The 20697-nt window shown below is 42.0% G+C and overlaps 1 protein-coding gene across 4 annotated transcripts; it reads right to left on the bottom strand.

Moving 5' to 3' along the window:
- Positions 1–2645: 2645 nt before the first annotated feature.
- Positions 2646–15521, bottom strand: tfap2b (transcription factor AP-2 beta). 4 transcript variants are annotated; one of them, XM_028605521.1, is made up of 7 exons: positions 15454–15521; positions 12733–13188; positions 11049–11104; positions 9204–9434; positions 8713–8831; positions 7785–7926; positions 2646–2940 (listed from the first exon to the last, which is right to left on the bottom strand). In XM_028605521.1, the coding sequence occupies exons 1-7, from the start codon at positions 15499–15501 to the stop codon at positions 2652–2654; spliced, it is 1341 nt and encodes a 446-aa protein (XP_028461322.1). In that variant the 5' UTR covers positions 15502–15521; the 3' UTR covers positions 2646–2651. The 4 variants fall into 4 exon arrangements, with proteins under 4 accessions (XP_028461322.1, XP_028461321.1, XP_028461324.1 ...); XM_028605520.1 differs by having other exon boundaries at positions 9204–9423; positions 11050–11104; XM_028605523.1 differs by lacking the exon at positions 15454–15521 and adding an exon at positions 13490–13516.
- Positions 15522–20697: the final 5176 nt, after the last annotated feature.

Here is a 20697-nt window from a genome sequence, read left to right as displayed (position 1 = left end):
TAGAATAACACTGTTTTATATATTCCTGTCTTTTACACCGTTTTTGAAGCATTGATTGACACATTTCAGTCAGTTGATGAATCCACATAAGTCTATGCCAACATGAAATGTTCATTCAGTTAATAATATTTAAATCGACAGTGTCGCTCGTCCTCTTACGGCTAGTTTAAACCTTCCGTGTTTGTTGATTTGTTTTCTTGGGCTTGTTTGTTTATTGTTCCAGCCAACCTGTCGTTGTTGTAGCCATTAATGCTCAGCAGCTTCCTGTCTTTGTTGAGCGAGAATCGCTCGCGGACATGCGGGTGCTGAACTCTGCACCTGCGTCACGCGGCGTTCCACTCCACGGGTCACACTGAGCCCGCGGGACACTTTCCTTCCCTCTCTTCCTCTCCCTCTCTCTCTCTCTCTCTCTCTCTCTCTCTCTCTCTCTCTGCTCTCAAGCTCCCTATTTTCTTTCTCTCCGTCTCTCTTCTTTCTCATTAGCTTTTCTCTCTGTCTCTCTACTTTTTCGTGTCTCTCGCGCTCTCCCGTCATTAGCACACCGGCAGAAGATCCCCACCGCAGAAGCGGGCCCGCGAGGCACGATTCTATTCCCCCCGCGCGCGTGCAGAGAGAGAGAAGCCTCTCTGAAACGAGGGCCTCACTGGCCGAAAAACACAGCCAATTATCTCCCTGGAATAAGGCAGCATCCATCATTGTGTGTGTGTGTGTGTGTGTTGTGTGTGTGTTCATTTCAGAGGCTTTGCAATAAGCTATACATACTCTAGACTATATTTTAAACCTTACAAAGCTGCATTAAAACAATATTATTATTATTTAATTATTATCATTATTATTATTATTTGTACATTTTAATCTTGGACTACATGCCATAAACAATGCCATTATAATGAAACATGTCAGCAATAACTAGGCTAAATATAGGCCAATTAAAGGGCTGTTTAGCTATTTTTGACTTTATAAACTACAACTTTGGGAAAGTATACAACTGAAAACGTTGACTTGAACATGGAATATACTCACTAAGTGATGGTCACTATATAAGAGCTGTTTTACTCTTGTTCTTGGAAACATTAAGGTAAACAAGCCTTAATAGCACCAGAAAACCAAAATGACTCTGATTTAGTTCTGTCCAGTCCTTGTATTATCCCGTTAATCAATGCAAATGTGTTTGCAGTTTTGGTGGTGGGGTTATTTTTTATTTACATTCAAATCAAAGGTTGTGCCTTTAAATATCACAATTTCTTTACGCATTCCACATATTTTCCCCCCTGCCAGAAAATGAAGGGCTAGATTATGCCTTACCTACTTCAGGCCGATAACGGAGTTGATTTTTATAATAAATATCTAAAATACTAATTCTTAGCCCTGTTTATTTATTGTACCATGTCTTCACAGTGATCGGAAATGTACTGTCTGCTGCAGCGAATAATTAGTTTAAATGAAAAGTAAAATTAAATGTAATGGTTTTCTTTAATGCCGTCATTGGCCTATTAATTAGATCTTCATTTTTTTTTTCCACTGGTACCTAAGTGCGACATTTCTGTTGTGATAAACAGACGGCGGTTGTTAAACAGGAAACCCAAATTTCATTTAGATGAAAGTGACGATGCCCGGCCTGTGAATCTGAACCATTACAATGAATTTCCCAGAATAACAGGATTAGTGTTGGGGCCAACTCTAATTACAGTCATTCAGAAAGTTGCATTTTCTTTTTAATCCCCCAGATGTAAATTATTAGCTTACATATGTTCATTAATATCAAAGTAAATAACTAAAGATAAATGCTCTGACATCAGCTAAAGAATATATAATGTTTTACATTTTAAATGGATTGAAGTAAAAGTGACTCTGACCCCCCTCCCCCCCCAATCCTTAGTGGGACTCGGTGGAGAAAAGGCGCAGGCTGCACACCTCGCATAATAAAACACATGGTTTATTATCAATGTGATCGAAATGAAATCACTGGACAATTAGAAGCATGTCTACCCATCATCAGCACAACAGCTCTATAAGAACAGAAAAACACTGGATGAGCCCCCCACTCCCACACAGCGGCTCACAAAGGTCAAATCACAGATAAATAGGCCTACTCCCAAATAGCTGGTGCACCTATTTACACAACCATCCATTTAAATTAATATAAATAAATATTTACACACATAAATTAACACCCTCCCTCATACTTGCGTTAAGTAACCAGACAAACCTGTTTCACAGATAGATAGAGTGCTCATCACGCAATCTTCATACCCACAATGCTTTTTCTGTGTCAGGACAAACACAAGCGCACACACACTCACTCACTCAGACACACACACACACACACACACACACATAATGTTTGTTGGCTGCTCACTGCATCTCAGTCTCACAGGATGCAGGCAGGCAGAGCGAAATGGATGTAACACAGTAACCATCATGTCCTCAGGGGAATGAAAAGAACGTAACACAGATGAAACATCCCTCTGTGCTCTCTGACACTGGCCCACAGGTGTCTTCCTCTGCCTTTTTCTCTCTACCAAGCCTTCCTCCTTTTCCTCCTCCTCCTCCTTCTCCTCCACAGCCCTGTGTGTGGCAGATCAGTGGCAGTGCTGTAAAGCTAGAAGTAACGTGTGTCTGCCTCCCGTTCAGCGCCCCCGCCCAAGGCTTCATTTCCGCTGCTTCTCCTCTTTGTCGGCCTTGTTGCCGCCGTCCCCGTGCCGGTTGTTGGGAGGGTTGTTAAGAAACATCTTGTCGAGTCCTTTGAGAGCCTCGTTGAGGTAGTTCTGGAGAGTGGTGAGCGCTGCGCAGATGGCAGGTGAGCCGAAGCCGTGCGTGATGAAGGAGAAGTGGGAGAGGCAGCTCTGGATGCCGGGCTCCAGGATGGGGCTGGGCCTGGAGTTGCCCAGGGGAGTCCTATCCTGGGCCAGTAGGTCTGTGAACTCCTTACACAGCTGTCTGCAGGGGAGAAGACACAAGACATCAGGAGGGAACTCTGCCTCGTCTTATGGGTTTGCCCAAAAATAGTAATACTGCTTATAGTGGACATTCAGTGGCAGTACTCAGTATAATTTTATTGTTTTCCAAACATGAGAAACCTCTTTTTCATTGTTTCTGAGTGTAGTTAGTGGACAGGCTGACACAGAGTTTTCACAACAAGATAGAAAACTAATATTCTATAACTTGCCACTCTACTGCACCTGCTAATGCAACAGAATCCTGCTTCGTACTTGTGTGTAACATGACCAAAACATCTCTAAGTTGCCTGCAGTCAATATGTAAAGAAGATGAGATTTGTATTAATCCCCAAGGGGAAAGTACATTTACAAATAATCAAATAGCAGAATATCAGAGCACAATGAGTGGCCGATATCCAATTAGAACTAAAATGCCTATCAATACCGACCCTGTCAGCAATAACGGTATACAATGTGTGCATCCGCTGCCTAGTTTAAAAGCTCAGCAAATGCACCCGAAAGAACCACCACCAACATCTTACTGAGATGCCTTTGTGGTGAAACAGCCTCAAGGGAAGACAGAGAGGGTATTTCGCAGCATTAGTTGCAGATGTCACTGCAAAGACACCTAAAAAAACTGAATACAACCAACAGTATTATTAATAAACAAACTGGGCGCCTGGGAAGCTCACCTGGTAAAGCAGGCGCCCATATATAGAGGTTTACTGCTCGACGCAGTGGCCGCAGGTTTGAATCCGCTGTACGGCCCTCTGCTGCGTGTCATTCCCCCTCTCTCCCCCCTTTCATGTCTTCAGCTGTCTTATATAAATAAAGGCCTAGAAATGCCCCCAAAAAATCTTTACAAAAAAAAAAAAAAAAAAATGGTGCTTTAACTGCACTGAAGGAAAAGGGGTACATTCACTTTAAGCTGCATTTTAGTACATCTTATTTATTGGACACGTCATGTCCTGTGGAAAAACAACTAGCTTGTCTTAACCAAAAGTGCTCTGCTATCTAAATGCACAGCACATTTAACATATTTGCAATAAATTGTTGCAGTAGTTTAGTGGATAATAAAAGCAGAGCAGTGATTCACCTAGAACAGTATTCTTGTTAGGCTGGGAGAGAGGCTAAAACAACATTCTGACCATCACTGAAACTAGGGCTGCACAATATATTGTTTCTTTATCGTCATCGCAACATCAGCTGCCGCGATAAACACACCACGAAAGGCTGCGATATTTTGCGCTAAGCACTAATTTTTTTGTGTTAGTTAAAAGAAAATATCAGTGGAAAACTACACATTCAAATGTTTTAGTGGTGCTTTTTATATTCAATGTTCAGTTTGTTCAATAAAAGAATGTTAGACATGCTTTAAATTCAACAAGCAATTTGTTGTATTTTATTAGAATACTAAAAGCAGCCGAACTGAGTACATTGTAATGTGGTTATTTATTGCAAGTAATATCTTTATCGCGATATTCAACAACGTTATCGCACATTTTCCTCATGTCGTGTGCAGCCCTAACTAAAACCCAGACTGATACATTTCTTTTAAATGGTTCAGCTGCTCCTGAAGACAGGATGACCCCACCCACCTACTCCCTACTGGGATGGCAACTGAAGCAAAAGCTTGGTGCGCCAGTGTTGTGCAGCCATGACCACATTTAAGATGGTTTCTTCGTTTACATTGTCAAAACAACTCTCCCTCAGCCACATGGTGCAAACTGACCACCTGCTGCCACAGTACGATCATTCCTAAAACTAAACACTGCGGCCTCTCTAAATGTTGTGTGCCAAATCACAAGAGAAAAGGAATGTGTTTACCCTATTGTATATGTAACTTCCCTTTAGCAGCTCATATGACACAATCTATCCCAAAGGAAAAACAGTCCCTCTGATACTTTATCATGTTTAACCCCTTTAAGTGATGTTCAGTGCATTCCAAGGCTTATTTTGCAATGGAGCGTGGCACACTTTCTTTCAACTAGTTTCTGTTTACCTCTGTTTTATTTTGTGACTTCCAAAATGCTTTTGAAAAAAGAAAAGAGATAAAGCATGAACTTGATGCAATCAGCTGCTGCAGCATGCTTTTACCTGGACAAAGTGGCAGCGCCGAGAGAGCATGAGAGTTTTCAATGTGATGAGTCTTTAATTCCCTAAAAACATGTGACACATTCTGGCTGAAGCTACCGTCTGTGAATCTGTAAAGAAGTTTTTTTTTTTTTTTTTTTTTTGTTTCTCTCAAAATCTAAAACAAAGCTCTGTCTTCGATTCAGGAAGGCTTGACACCAAAAACGGTTTATTGATGCTTTAGATAAGACTCTCTGTTAGACACCCTCTCAACCTTAAACGTCTACTCAGTATGACATCATTTATGTTTGACAAATTATCTTCTACAATGAGAAAAATATTTTGCCACAATACCGTAACTGCAAAATGCACTAAGAAAATACAAAAAAAAGCCAATCGCACAGATTTGAACACTGTACAGAAACACTAGCCCTTTTAAGTCTGGAAAATGAAGTGAAACTAATACTAGCGCAAGAAAAGTTGTACGGTTTGAGGCCTCCACATTAAGAGCCAATCTTTAACTGTTAATATGTAATTTAAGACAAGAGGTCATCAAATGAATCTTCATACTTCACATGTGAAAAAATGCAACAGTAAAAGAAAACCACGTCTTCACCTTGTTCTTCTTGTTAAATTTCAGGAAATCATCCTGTTTTTTTGGGTTTTTTTAAGATTATTTTTTTTGACTTTTCCGCCTTTAATGGACAGGACAAGTGAGAAAGGGAAGACATGCAGGAAATCGTCACAGGTCAGAGTGGAACCCTGGACCTCTGCGTCTAGGCATAAACCTCTAAATATATGTGGGCCTGCTCTACCCACTGAACCAACCCGGCCACAATCATCCTCTGGTTTTAGGCCCACATTTTATATTCAAGAGACCTTTCTCTCGCTCTCTCTTTCCCTCAGATTTGTACTTGCACGCCCCATGCACGTACACACACAACCGCACATACACACACCCTGTAAGCGGCCTAAGGGCAGAGCTCCAGCAAATGAGTGACAGGCTGTGCAGGCCGAGCCCAGCTGGGGTTAGGGGAGTAGAGAGGAGAAGCCGCCACCCCGGGCTACACTCGTGGCTCAGGCTGTTGTTTTCTGACGACTTGAAACACTTCACTGCTAAATAATGAATTTCTAACAGGCAGCACCGACGCTCAGTATTGGAACAGGTTTGAATCTGAGCATCAAACATCCACCACCGAACACACCGTACATACTGAGTACATTGGGACGGACGCACACACACACACACACACACACACACACACACACACACACACACACACACACACACACACACACACACACACACACACACACACACACACACACACACACACACACACAGAGGCAGGTTTATGTAGTGCAGGCCAGCACACAGCACTATTTATGCAAGCTACAAATACAAGCTTCCTGAAGGGATATTTGATTGTTTACAGCTCCTTTTCATCTAGAAAACTCATTCAGGGGAATAAACAGACATAGAACAGGACTACTCATTAGTTGGCAAAAGGCTTTTTTGGTCATTGTTAAAAAAATAGGCAAAAATCCAAAGTAATTCTATGATTGAATCCACATTAATAAATCCACATCACCTCTCCTACCCTGGTTTCTTTAAAGAAAATCAGTGTTGCTCGCTTGCTAGAAGTAATCAGAAGATCCTGGATTCAATTCCACAGCTTAACGGACATAAAAAATGGATTAATATAAGTAACTTTTACGAGGAGTACCAGTAAAACGAATCACTTCTAAGCCCAGAAGCAGAGGTCAAACATACACTAGCAACCTCAGAGCTCGTATTTAATAATGTCTGTGAGCTGCACATTAAAGTGTTCATGTAAGCTAAAGGTTATTTAGGCGGTGAAAATGAATGCCTTGCTACCTTTTGTTTAGTCACTATAAGATTCTTGACTTTAATGCAGATTTCTGCTCATTTCTGAATTGAACTTGACTGCCCTCATTTTTCAGTGTGGCAATTTTCCAATCAGCCATTTCACTACAGGTTAGATCCATATCGAGTTTGATGCGTTTCATTAAGAAAAACTCACTCTCCTTTTTAAATGTCAGTGCCATGTTCACTGTGGCAAAATGGACTGTGTGTGATTTAGAGTAAAGCACAGAGGATACCGGAGAGGTTTGCACCCTCAGGGGGTCCTCAAGAGGGGCCACAGAAGCCCTAGGAAAATGAGGGAGAGTTTAATTTTACAGTAATTTAATTCATCAGACATGTAACTACTTGCAGAAAAAAGAATGGCCTGTTTTTCACCCTGTATGTGTGACAGTTATGCAATTCAAAGTGGCGCCCTGGAACTGTAAACTTTGTCAAACAGGGAGATTCTCAGCCATAAATGTATGCCTGTTGCGGATCTTTGGGACATTAGGGGAACATCTGCTGCTGAAATATCTCCAGACTGACTGGATGTTTTTGTAAAGGTGTGGTTATTTTTTGCGATGTTTACTGGGGGGGAAAAAAATCACTATCTCCCTCTTCACCGAGCACTTTGTTCTCACATACCTCTGTGCTGACAGACAGATGGTATTGTCTCAGGGCCCTGACATTTGTACTGGTTATTCTCCATGAGGCTGTGGTTGAATGTGTTTAAATACCTAAATTGCTCATTTCATATGATTAAACTACAGCTCATCGGGTATAATGTCATTAGCCTACCACCGGTATCATCGCCCTTACACTGCAGACATGCATGATATAGTCTATGACAGACAACACCCTGTATGAGGGAACACAATCTAATCAAACGGGTCCATCAAACTCACTTTGTCGCCAGCAGCATGTTTTTCCGCGTGTGCAGCTCGTTGGGGTCCGCGTGCTGCCGGTTGAGGTACTCGCTCACGGCTTTGGTGGGAAACTCCGTCTCGCAGATGTAACCGAAATCCCGGGCCAGGTGGACGGCTTCACCTGGGGAACGGTAGACGTGCGGTTCCAGTCAATGGAAACATAATAGAGACAAATAATAACCCCGCCACACAAAAACTGAACTGTACACCCTCACGTGTTTCTTTTTCTGTTTTTGTTAAGCCATTCCCTGGGTATACCGATTTGTTAAAACTGAGACGAACGTTATCCTTTTACGCACCAAGCTGTACGTCCTCCCAGCTGATGCAAAAACAATAGAAAGTGGTCAAATTGTTTAGTTTTGTGGTGGAAATGAACGGTAGGTTATAATAACCTGGTGTTCGAGAAAAAGAGAGCTTTTTGAACGAAACTAAAAAATGTAGACGCAGTTCCAAAAAAAGATTCTCAATTCTACAAAATGTCTGATGACCTGTTAACATTTAAAAAATGTAGAAAGAAATATTCTCCTTAAATTACTTGGTTGTCTTAAAAATGACCAAACTGATGGGCAATATAATAGTGGGCTATATGTATGAGAAGCGAGGCATATATGGAAAATAGAGGCCGCAACTTGTCGTAGCCAACATGTTGGCGTACAACATAGGCCCAAACCGAGCCTTTAACCAATTGATCATTTAATCTAAATCAGCAACCACAGTCCTCCTCTCCTTAAATATTGAATATTCATAATGCTGACATTATATTCTTTCAGCCATTCTATAAATACATGGTCGTTGTCATTTTGTTGACAGTTGGTGATGTTGAAATCGTTGTCATAAGGAGCAAAGAACATGTTAGTATATAGTCTGTAGTGTCTGTATTTCTGGAGTCAAACAGTTAATCAGTCACCTTCTACAAGAGATGTTAGTAATGTGACATTGGCAGCTTTGCGTCTTCCTGCAGGTAAATTGAGTCCAATCTTCTCCAGCTTTTCTCTCAGACATTTCCCACCGTTTTTGGACTTTGCTCTGTAGAAACAAATGGAACCAATTCATGTTAATTGCACAATTAAAAAAAACTAGGGCACATATATTAAGAAATAGTTTTTTTTTTTTTTTTTTTTTTTAATATTACAAGAATCCTCTCACAGAGCATTATATAAATAAATGACCATTATTCGCTTCAAAGTTTGGGAAGTTTATTAAGCACTAGTCATCAGCTTTTTGTCTCCAGAGATTTTATTAATGTTAAGTAGAATCTGTGAGTTAAGTGGCACATATACAGAGGCCTTTTTTTTCTTATTATACTCAGGGTTTAATTAATAGATCCCCTGCATATTTAACGAGCCACAAGCTCGCATAGGCCTGCATCTTATTCCTGCGTGAAGGCTGCAGTCGTACCTTCTCAACACGCCCCCCAACAGGGAGGCGTTGAGGCACTCGGGCGGGGACAGTCTCCTCTGCACCTCCCCTACGGTCACTTTGTACTTGGAGGTGGAGCTGAGCAGCGACAGGCGGCCCGGTACCGAGCAGAACACCTCGTTAATGTTGACGGTGATTCCCCCGATCAGGCCGTCCTTGCCGGCCATCAGAGAGGCCATGTTCTTGTGTGGCATGGGAACTGGAAGAGGAGAGGCGGTGTGAGTGGCTCTCTCACATAAACGTCTTTCTAAAACAATCACGTTTTTCATCTTTTCAATCTCTTCTGTCAAACTTTGTTCAGTGTGTGTGTGTGTGTGTGTGTGTGAGAGAGAGAGAGACCGCGCGCGCGCTCAGAGGGCGGCCCTGGCCTAATGAAGCGCCCACGCGCCGGGCATTTACTGTTATTTAATGTCGCGCGACATTCTCATTACAATATTATCGATTGTTGATTGGCTCGCGCTCTCAAATCACATTAACCACCTCCTAGTCTTTTCTCCACGGCCGGTTTAACTCCCACCGGCAGCACCGGATGCTCCTTCATCCTGCGTGTTAATGCTCGCGCTAATGGCGTAAAAGAAAAAGAATAAGGAAGAAAAAGAAGCAGCAGCAGCCAGCCTCGTGCATGCATGCGTAGGGGCCAGTGCGAGGGGGTTTTGATGGCTCCGCGGGGGATAATACCGCAGATTAGCTCTAAACGAGCTCACGAGATCTCCGTGAGCGGTGCCATTTATTACATCAGCGGCTTAAATGCCCCGCGGGGAGCTCAGTCACTCAACACCCCGTAACTAAATCACCGCACATCATCAGGGCGCCAGCACGGCAGCCTGTCAGCGACACACTGCCTGCTGTAGTCAATATACCGGGATCGTTAACCCGGTATAATCCGGGACACAGACCCCAAAAAACAAGATGTGCCTGCATGGACCAGGGAGCCACCTTAACAGTCTAAAACATGTCGCTTGTGGTCCAGTTTAGATCCAAGTCCTGCCCTTTTTTTATGAGAGAGATTGTAGTTACTACGCACCATAAATCATAATTCATAGCACATATAGCCCGGGTCCAAAATTCACTTTTTTTGTCCATCAGCCAGATGGCTAGTGAATGTTCAAATTGTGTCATATCCTAACCCAATAGATTACCATTGTTTATTGGCTGGTGAGTGAAGCAAATCTACCAGCCACTTGCATATTTTACCAGCATTTGGCTAGTAGATGGTGCAAAATTTTGGACCCTGCATATTCCCTAAGAAAATAAATGATACAAGCATGGTGATCGTTAGTTCCATCAACTGATACTAACTGTACAGGGAGTAAAGAGACCCAGAGATAAGATGGCACGTCTCAATCTCAACCTTTTTTTTTTTTTTAAGCCTAGCTATATTTGTTTGTAGGCTATTGAATCTTGTCGTTCGTCGGACTGTTGGCAGAGAGCACAGAGAGACAGACGTAGGTGTGTGTGTGTGTGTGTGTGTGTGTGTGTGTGTGTATGTGTTCCCGTTTAACTACATTTGTGGGGTCCAAAAACCGGTAGTCCAGTATACTTGTGGGGTCCCGACAGCTTTGTGGGGCCAAAATGCTGGACCCCACAACATTAAGACAAGACTTGGTTTTAGGATTAGGGATATAATTAGGTTATGGTTAGGGTGAGGGTAAGGGTTAAGGTTAGGCATTTAGTTTTGATGGTTAAGGTTAGGGTAAGGGGCTAGGGAATGCATTATGTCAATGACGGGGTCCCCACAAAGATAGTGATACGCACTATGTGTGTGTGTGTGTGTGTGTGTGTGTGTGTGTGTGTGTGTGTGTGTGTGCGTGTGCGTGTGCGTTACCTTTCTTAATTACTGATTGATCCAGGATGCTCGTTCCGTTTGTGTCGTCAATGGTCTGTTTGGAGCAAGATATACAAATCATTGTCGTATGCTTTAAACAAGAATATCCGCACTGTAATAAGCCGAGCATGTGGAACTTTTCCACCCCACAAAATCCTGCAGGATTCATTTCAGGTATGGAAAAGCAGGAACATATAGGCCTTTATGTGTTTGTTTCCACGGAGCAAACAAATCCGACTAATAATCCAGTCCATCTTTTTATTCATCATGATGTGACTCGTAAAGAAGAAGCTGTTCACACAAATGCAAATCCTCATTCATCATATCTCATTCATTCATCATCCTGTGAGAGAAATTCATCGTTGAATAGACCTGCTGCTGTCATCAGTGCTGCACGCTCGTATATAAAAAAAAATAATAGAACTTGTTAAAACAAATTGAAATGGGGTTAATAAATGCGTGACACAAATACGGAAAGCCAGAAATGAGAATCTAATGTTGAGGTTAAATGGCAAACAATTCGTGATGGTTGTGCCCTGAGGGGAAACAAGAGGAAGATGAAATCCTACACAGCTGACTATAAGTCTATTTCATCAGGTCTTTGGTAGCTGGTTTTGTATATTTTGTATCTTGGCAGAAACAAGACAAATCTATATTATCCCTTAAAACAAAAATGACAGCCTTCCAATTCTATAAATCCAGTAACAGCAATAGTAGGAGCATGGATGTAACGCTTTTGTATGCAATTTATTTAATGTAATTATTGTCTTTTATCTGGACCATGAGTCCATATTAATAGTTTGGATTTGATAATAATAATAAAAAATACTCAATATACGTTTTAAAATAAAATTTGTAGACACAATTGGATAGTTAAAAAATAAAATAAAAACACAAGTGCAATTTTTCTACACAACAAAGTTGATAAAATATTGCAGCATCTTCTCCAGACTTTTCTGCTGAAAGTACAAATCAGTCTACAAATGAGTATGGCAGACAAGGAAGGTGAATTTGAAGCAACATTTGAGCTCCATGCAGGAGTTTGTGAATTATTCCACACATCAGCATCTTCTCATCAAAGAAGATGTCTCAGCTCCCTTAGCTGTGGGCCATTTGGGTTTAGGCTCCAGCTGCTGGGAGTCCAGCCCTGAGGGAGCTGCTCTGAGTTCACTGACCTTAACTCTAAAGGCACAGAGACAATAAAGAAGACAACTGTCAACCATTACCAATCCGTTTCTTCCACTACAATTTTCTTCATTTTTTTTATTTTAATTTTGTAGTATTTTATGCCATCCAAACTAGGAACATTTTGGCATGCAAAGATGTATATATCTGGAGTAAAATGTTTGTTTTAGTTAAATAGCCTAGTGCTTTACTGCAAATGGGAATGCTAAATTCATGACTACATTGAATATATTTTATATGTGCTATTGAGATAATATCAAATAAACTTGAATATAATTGCACTGGCATATTCTGCATTTTGTACACGGTGCTCTTTGACTTGCAGTTTTACCTTTTACCTTTCTCGGATATAGTGATCCCAATATCTTTTAAAATAACTTTTCCCCCAAAAAATAAAAAATAAAATAAAAACCGAAACAAAAAAATTAAACCTGGAACTAGAAAAGATATTACATGCACTTTAACCTCCGTGAATCTCAGCTGTGCTCTTTGACTCACCTGAACATCTTCCATCCCATGTAGCCCGTGCAGCAGTCCGTCGCCCATACCGGGCTCCAGTCCCGGGTGAGCGGAGTGCAGCAGCACATCAGGCCGCCGCACACCGTAGTCCCGCCGTGGGTCCAGCCCGGACAGCTGAGGCAGCGAGGCCCGAGGTTGCGCCAACAGAGCGGAGCTATCCATCCGCTCCCCGGCGTCCTGCCGCTGCCGCGCCCCCCATGCGCTCTGCTGGCTCTGGTGCAGGGAGTTCAGGGAATACGGATCGCTGACGTGGGAGTACGGGTCCTGGCTCTGGTAGTGAGCAAGCGGCTGGTACGGTGGCGGGAAGTACGGAGGCTGGAAGTCCGACGCTGGCGCGTGAGACAGCGGTGGCGCGCTGGAGTAGGGACCCGCATGTGATACCGAGCCCAGCTGGGACAGGCGCGAGCTGTGGCTCGAGACACCGTCATGCCGGTCCTTGAAGAGGGTGCAGAGAAGAAGAGAACAAATGAACTCCTTGCAGAACTGCAACCACATTTTAACGAAATAAAAACCATATGGAGGCCCAGGATCATGATGCATTTATTAGAGTAGATCGCCCCTGGGGATGTAGCCAAAGTAGCTGAATCTCCTGAATAAAAAGCATTTAAGAGCCTGGAGGGAACATGCCATAGCCTAATTTTAAAATGTCTTAGAACGAACACATATAGCAATGTCTATGGATTCACCATTTGCAAAATAATTCTGAAATAGGACATTGGGAAGGAAGGAAACTCACCGCAGTGGAGTAGGAGTGAACTAACATTTGTAAACCCTCTGTTGGTGTGACGAGCGGGCTAACGGTAAAACAGCGGGATGTTAAAGATAGTGTTGAGCCGAGATAGCCTAAATTCTAACTCATCCCAGGTAAAGGCAGCGCGTTTGTATCTGCAGGCACGACCTGGTCTACAGCTCCATGAAGAACCTTCCTCCGCCCAGAGCTGCCGCCGCTCTGAGTGTGAGCACCGAGCGCCCGCCTCTAGCCCCGGTATACGGTGTAATTGTTATTCATGACTGAGACTTACAGGAATATTAATGTGCGCGAGGCAGGGGACTGGCGACACACGGAGCGTGAAGCCTCTCGCGCAACCGTGAGTGACGTTTAAATTCCGTGGAGAGCCGAAACGACGCGCGAACAGCAGGAGATAGAAAGAGGACTCTCTCTCTCTCACAGGAGAAAGCGAACAGGGTGACCAGATCCGTGAGGAATTCCCCATCACAAAAAACTTTATTTTTTAATAACCAATATCTGATGCAGAATAGACGCACTTATCTCTTATATTGAGACACTTTTGCACAAACCACGTCTGCGCAAACAGACTTTGACGTTATAAAAACCAACATAAATCAAGCTGGTGGATCACAACGCGGACAGGGTTCGCTGTAAATCTCACTGGGTCAACATGACACTAATACCACCAGGGTCAACAGCCTCGTGCCAATGCAAGGCGACGTAGAAAAGGCTTCCAAAGTAAACCAAGAAAAAGAGAAAAAAAGGTCTACTTTTACGCACAGACACATAGGCTACTTGCACAGAGGTGAACACATTTTAAGATTTTTTCTCCAGTCACTCCAAGACATTTAACCTAACCTCCAACACAACGCTCACCCACTGAAGAGTACACACTGAATAAACGGTGGCTCATGCGGTGTTGCAGCTGCCTTTTATTAGCCTACTAAAAAAAAAACACACACAGTCTGTGTGAAAAACACACACACACACACCCGAGACACTACAGGGCGCAAGAGGGGCTCGTGTGAATGCTGTCACGAGTCAAAAGAAGTGATTAAACTTTATATTGTGACATTACCGTCACCCTCTTCGCCCTCTTGGATGACTTGTTTAACAACATTATAGCCTCCCCTTCCTCGAGCCGTGGGAGGAAAGCCATGTGCGGCACGAGACAAGGGTTTCCCACCGGGCTGAGCCGAGGGGCCTCGCGAGCTGCCCTTTTCTTCGGGTGCTTTGTGCTCGAGCCCATTCAGCGCGAGCCGGAGCATGATCGGAGCATCATTTCGCCCCCCGCGCGCTGCGGTATTTCTCCCGTTGCCCTCTCCCCTCGCTCGTGTTAAAAACATATATTGTTCTGGGATCAAAGCCAAATGATTTACATAATTCTGACACATTATCGACCCAGCGTGTATCTGTTATGTTTCTTTTGCAGGAATTTAAAAATTAAAATAAACCATGAACTTGCAATTCGACTATTTTATACATTGCCTATTTTTGCAACATCACCGGTCTTTTTAGAGATTTTTTTTTTTTACACAAAAAATTATTCAAAATAATCTTAACTTTTAAGTTGCTTTTAAGCATGAATTTGCTAAAAAAAAAAAAAAAAAAAAATGCAGTGCCATATCATATTTGTCTATAATCCCATATGTGAGGATTCCAGAAAAGGTGAACTAGCCTACAATTTTCCGTTTGACTCTACAGTCCAGAAAGCGAGTGGTTCCACACCATAGCCACAAACAAAACAAATATTCTGAACACTTGAACAACAACAAATGAGCCAAACATCTGTCTGAACGAAATTGTCATGGGGTGAAATGTCCTCCAATTCATATTCACAGTCACCACCTCACAAAATAACAGGCCTAAAGCCTGCTGCAAAACACCTCACACAACTTAACACTTCATTATTCCGCCAAAGCATGTCTAATAAGTCCTCAACACCGCAAACAGATGGACGGTAACGTTACCTCGTAAATATCTTCATACTTGACATTCTCAACTAGTTTCCACAGCATGGTCGCTTCTCCTGGGTCGGTAAACCGAATGCAGCCAAGTGAGGAGGGGATGTCTCATCTCTCTCTCTCTCTCTCTCTCTCTCTCTCTCTCTCTCTCTCTCTCTCTCTCTCTGGCTTTGTGAATGGGGAACCCCTGTTAAGACTCCACTACTGTTAAGAAGAGCTATAGGGCGGGTTGACAGCAGCAGCATCTCTGAGCATGAGGAACTGCAAATAGATACACGGGACACGTTTAATTTATCGTGTATCTCTGCAATTTCCAAAATAAAAGCATGACTAGTTGGCGTATGAACAATTTCAGAGAACCTTCTATTATATCTTACTGTCAGAAATTGAATGATTGTCTGGGTAAATGTTGGAGGACTGTGTAAACATCAGAGACAACAATGGAAATCAGTCCAGGACTTAATCATATTCCTGACAAATATGTTGTATAATACAAATATATAAAATGTTATCCCCCAACAAAACCAATAATGTAAGGTCATAGTCTACCACAAGCCTCCAGAACCGCTTTAATCCTTCTCGTCATATTTGAGTCTGTTTATCTTTACTGGAAGGATGGACAGTTTGGATGGTGTTAGAGGAGAGCGTAGTCTAACTCTTTGGTCCAAAATCTCCAGTGGTTGTTCAGTTGGGCTACGATCTGTGAGGACCAAAGGATATCCTTCACATTGTTTTCATCCTCATCAAACCTCAGTGACCCCTTTGTGCCCACATCTGTGTTTTTATGCCTATTTAAGTTTTTCCTATTTGTCATTTGTCTGTATATCTGCTTGCTGTGTAATGAGGCCTATATTGAGTCCATGTAGACTGGACACTTGTATTTGAGTGACACTAACACTACTACACGGTTATACTACCAGACTTACTTTGGTAAGGGATGGCATGTGTGTAAACCTTTGCATGTATTGCCCTAAAAGCAAAAAGGAGAGAGCAGGTATAGCACCACCCCTCAAAAGATGGGGCAGGAATTAAAAAAACTCAACAGTCTTGTATAACTGGTAGTGGGATTAATGGAGTAATAATCATAATTAGCAGTGAAATACAGGATGCTGTGGTCACAGTATACCAACAGACACCACTCTGTTGACACACAACAAGAAGTAGTAGCAGTTCTTATTACACATATATGCCTATACCTCACACTGTTTAAGTTATATATTCCAGTGCAAGATGCATGTACAATAACAATCCAATATGCAATGTCTAGTGGTGAAACTGAGCTTGAATTTGAGGGTTCAGCATCAAACCACATCATTGGTTGCTCATCGCATTGCATCATAGTGTAGGCGTGGGTGATACATAGACAGAATATTGCAATAAGTATTATCTCAATATAATATGTGATGACATTTATGAACATATTGGAAATCCAAATACTTTGTATTTTAAACACCTGTTTAGCCCAATAAGTCAATTTGTGTGTGTGAAATTTTTAAATAGTAGGTTTTATTTCAGTAAATCTATATATTCTTGAGGATTCAGGGGAAAACGTGTAAAATATCGATATTGTTCGATATCTTTTTGCCATTAAAAGATTAGCGTCCAGTTAAATTACATGACATCAGAGTGTGGATTGTACTCAGACTTTCATTCTTATTAAGGAGTCACACCCATTTGTCCACAATTCAGGCCCTGCTTGTTTTAAGGCTTCAGAATCTTTCTGTAAGCATCTCTGTGATCTACATCATTTCTTAATGAAGTGTCCTTACACATTAACCCTTTGACCTGCTGTACTTGTACTTATACTCCATATGAACTGGAAATAAACAGGTTAAAGGACACAGATTTAGGGTCATTGTTAAATTTACTACAAAAAGATCGCATTCAAACCTACTATAACTATGGTTATCGCCTATAACCACCCCCCTAATTCTTCCTTGTGAGACTTTGTCCAAGTGTGTGTTAACTGCTCCCCCTAGTGTCATAAGAGTATAAATGCATTCAAAGGGTAAAAGGGTACACTCTTACTGTAATGATTTGGTGCCACATATTTAAATAGTTTTCATTTTAAATGCATTTTGCTATGCAGTTTATCTCAAGAGAATGTTATTTACAGTCAAAACTCGATCAATTTAGGAGGAAATACACACTTTGTGGGCACACTTGAGTCGGAAGTGGACATTTCGACCAGAAAATTACTGTCATGAATTCCATTTGTGGATATGTGTGGCTGCATTCACTGCAAAAAGCTGCATAGCTTCAGTTCAATAAGTTTTGGAGGTCTGGATGGAGTCTCATACACTTATGCAGGCTCTCATATTGTCCGTATACGTGTCAGTACACGCCTTTATGTGTATCTGTACGTTTTCTCTAACATGGTTGAGCTTTTTTGATTTCTGATGCAAAAAAAAGAGAGAGAAAACAACCCTGCCACCGAGGATACCAGACATGAATGTTTAAGAAGCACGGCTGTTCCCATGTTCTCTGGAATGACCCGCTGCCAAAGATTCACCCATCCTTATCTCTCTCTCTCTCTCCCTCTCTCTCTCTCTCTCTCTCTCTCTCTCTCTCTCTCTCTCTCTCTCTCTCTCTCTCTCTCTCTCTCTCTCTCTCTCTCTCTCCCTCTCTCCCCCTAACATACACACTCACACAAACATGCACACATGGCAGGGCATATGACTGTCAGCAATGACAGATGTCCTGACAGTCTGGAAGTCTGGAGGCATGGTTGTGGTTGTTGTCCTGCAGGGCTTTGACACACGATGTATCAGCATACATTACACACACATGTCACACTAATACTGCTCTATCTGCTCCCTGTCTTTTGTTTGCACCCATCAATACAAAAAAAGACACATTCATCTTCATTTGTACTTGGTGATATTTTTGGATCTCACCTGTTTTGGCCCTCATGGTCATTTTTGCTTTTTGCACACCTGTAAAAATATTTTTTCAGGCTTTATACTTGCTCAGGGTCAAGTGTGTATGTGCCATAATGCCATCATTCACATTCCACACATTCAATCAGGATCTCCCCAAGTGCATCACAATGCAGGCTATTGTTGTTCAGGAAAAAGTAGTCCAATGTGTGATGGATAACTAAATATAGGAGTGAAAAACAGTGGAGTATCATTTCATAATTTCTTTCTTTCATGTGACTGGCTGTGAGTGCTGACCGAAAGCAGAGAAAAATGACTCACTAAACAACTAAACAACATTTAAAAAATGATAATGTTCTATTATTTACATCGTCAACCTGAGTCCTGTTACTTTGTCTTAGCAACATCTTCTTGGTACCAGTAACAAGATGTGGGTGTTGTATTATGTAGTTTTTATTTTTATTATAGCACTATTGAAATGGCTCGACAAAACCTTGAAACATTTTGGACATTGTTAATGGTTGGTCAGTTTACTGTATGTGTTCAAGTTGGCTGACTAAGCTTGGGAAAGGAGGAAATGGATGGATTATATATATCTAATATAGCTTTTCATTTGCATTGTTTGAACTAATAACAGTATGCAGCATTTGGATATGGCTGTTATGACTTTGTAGTTCATTTTAAGCTTGTGTGTGGGTATAATTCGCAAGACTTCATTCATTGCTTTTCTAACCCTCTCCACTCTCAGCTGTGTCACATTATGTGCTGAAGTTATGCAGACTCTAGCTACAGTTCTGCTGTCGACCACTAGGGCGCACTAGAACACCATAAAAACACAGCTGTAGGATAAGAAATGAGGCAACAACATTGAGACCTGAGTTCAGGATTGATTTGATAAACTATCAGCATGCAACTGTGTCTTAAACCTGTGAATGTGACTAACAAGTCCAAGGATGACTCAATGACAATGTCAGCAGTGTTTTTTCAATGTCTAAGATTAGTCTCACAGCAGAAACTTTGACATGTCGCAGTAGGAAAATCACAGGTGTAAATAATAAAATGAAGGGTGGCTGACTTTCATTTAGCTGCTCTAGCTCAGGGTCTTGCTTCTGTGCATGCTGGCTCACTGTCACACTGTCATGGCTTACCGGAACACTTGAATAAAACGGAGCCATCATTGTTGTAATTTGTTAGTAACACCTGTGCTTTTCCTTCCATAACAAGTGGGGGGTGTTTGCTGTGCAAAAGGCAGACTAGTAAACATTTGGAGACTCGAGACTTCCTCCAATGCAACAGAAGGAAAAGCCATCAAATCAGTGTTTCGATGTTGGCAGAACACCAGTGACCATCTGCATGATTTTGGGGTGACTGTTGGATATTTACAGAAGGTGTAAAGATAGAATGACTACATCTTAGCATTGCATTCAGAAACAAAACGGTGATGCGGCATCAATAAAGCCTGAGATAAGACTTGTATTGATACTAACACCTTAACCAAACTCCATTATGCTGCAGCATTAACCGTTAACCGTGGCTTCTATATCCAATTCCTTCTCAGAATCTAACAAATGGAAGCTGAAGAGGCTGATCATCACTCGGTGGGAGTATAGGGCGTTCCTGTCGTCCTGGGTGTGGGGGTGTCATGAAGGTTTGAGTGAAACGCAGTAGCGTGTGTGTGTGTGTGTGTGTGTGTGTGTTGACAGAGTGACGGGGACAGTCAGGACGGCAGCTGAGGAGAAAAAGGCCTTGAATGAACATGATCAGGAGAGAGGAGGAAGAGGTTTAAGCAGAGAAGCCGCGGCACAGGAGGGAGGGTTTATAGCTTCAGAGGAGAGAGACTGGAGATACTGGGCTTAGAAGTTGGCAGAGTTTGCTATTTGTGACTGTTGGGCTAGTCCCTCTGAGACCTCAGACTGTTTAATTCACTTCTGTATAAATGGCAGAATTCATTGCATGCATTTCTGGCTTGAAGATGTCCATTTCTAGGCCGTGTTCTGGATGTAAAAGCCTACTTCCATGCATAAATATCGGCACTGTACTGAAATGATACTTACATTTGAATAGGAGAAATGTGACAGAGCGCCGCATTGTAATACAATCGCCACATTGCATTACAATCAATAGCCTTGTGTGAATAATTCATCAGCCGCCCCATCACATTATGCGTTGCTGATGTCAAACTTATGATTTATTCTTGTCCGTTTGTCAATTTACAGGATCTCAGGAACAGGCAATGCATCGATTTCATTTTCCAGCTCATTTTGATCAAGCTGCTTATTATTCTGATGCGGGGGTCAGCAGGGACGTCTTTTGCAGGGATTACATGTTTATCCTGCAACTAATAACAAAGTGTGATTAAGTCAATTCTCTG

The sequence above is a fragment of the Perca flavescens genome, chromosome 18, assembly GCF_004354835.1.
Source record: "Perca flavescens isolate YP-PL-M2 chromosome 18, PFLA_1.0, whole genome shotgun sequence".
In the NCBI taxonomy this organism is placed as follows: Eukaryota; Metazoa; Chordata; class Actinopteri; order Perciformes; family Percidae; genus Perca; species Perca flavescens.
Note: the sequence above shows the minus strand (reverse complement) of the source record. Positions and strands in the feature narration are given on the sequence as shown.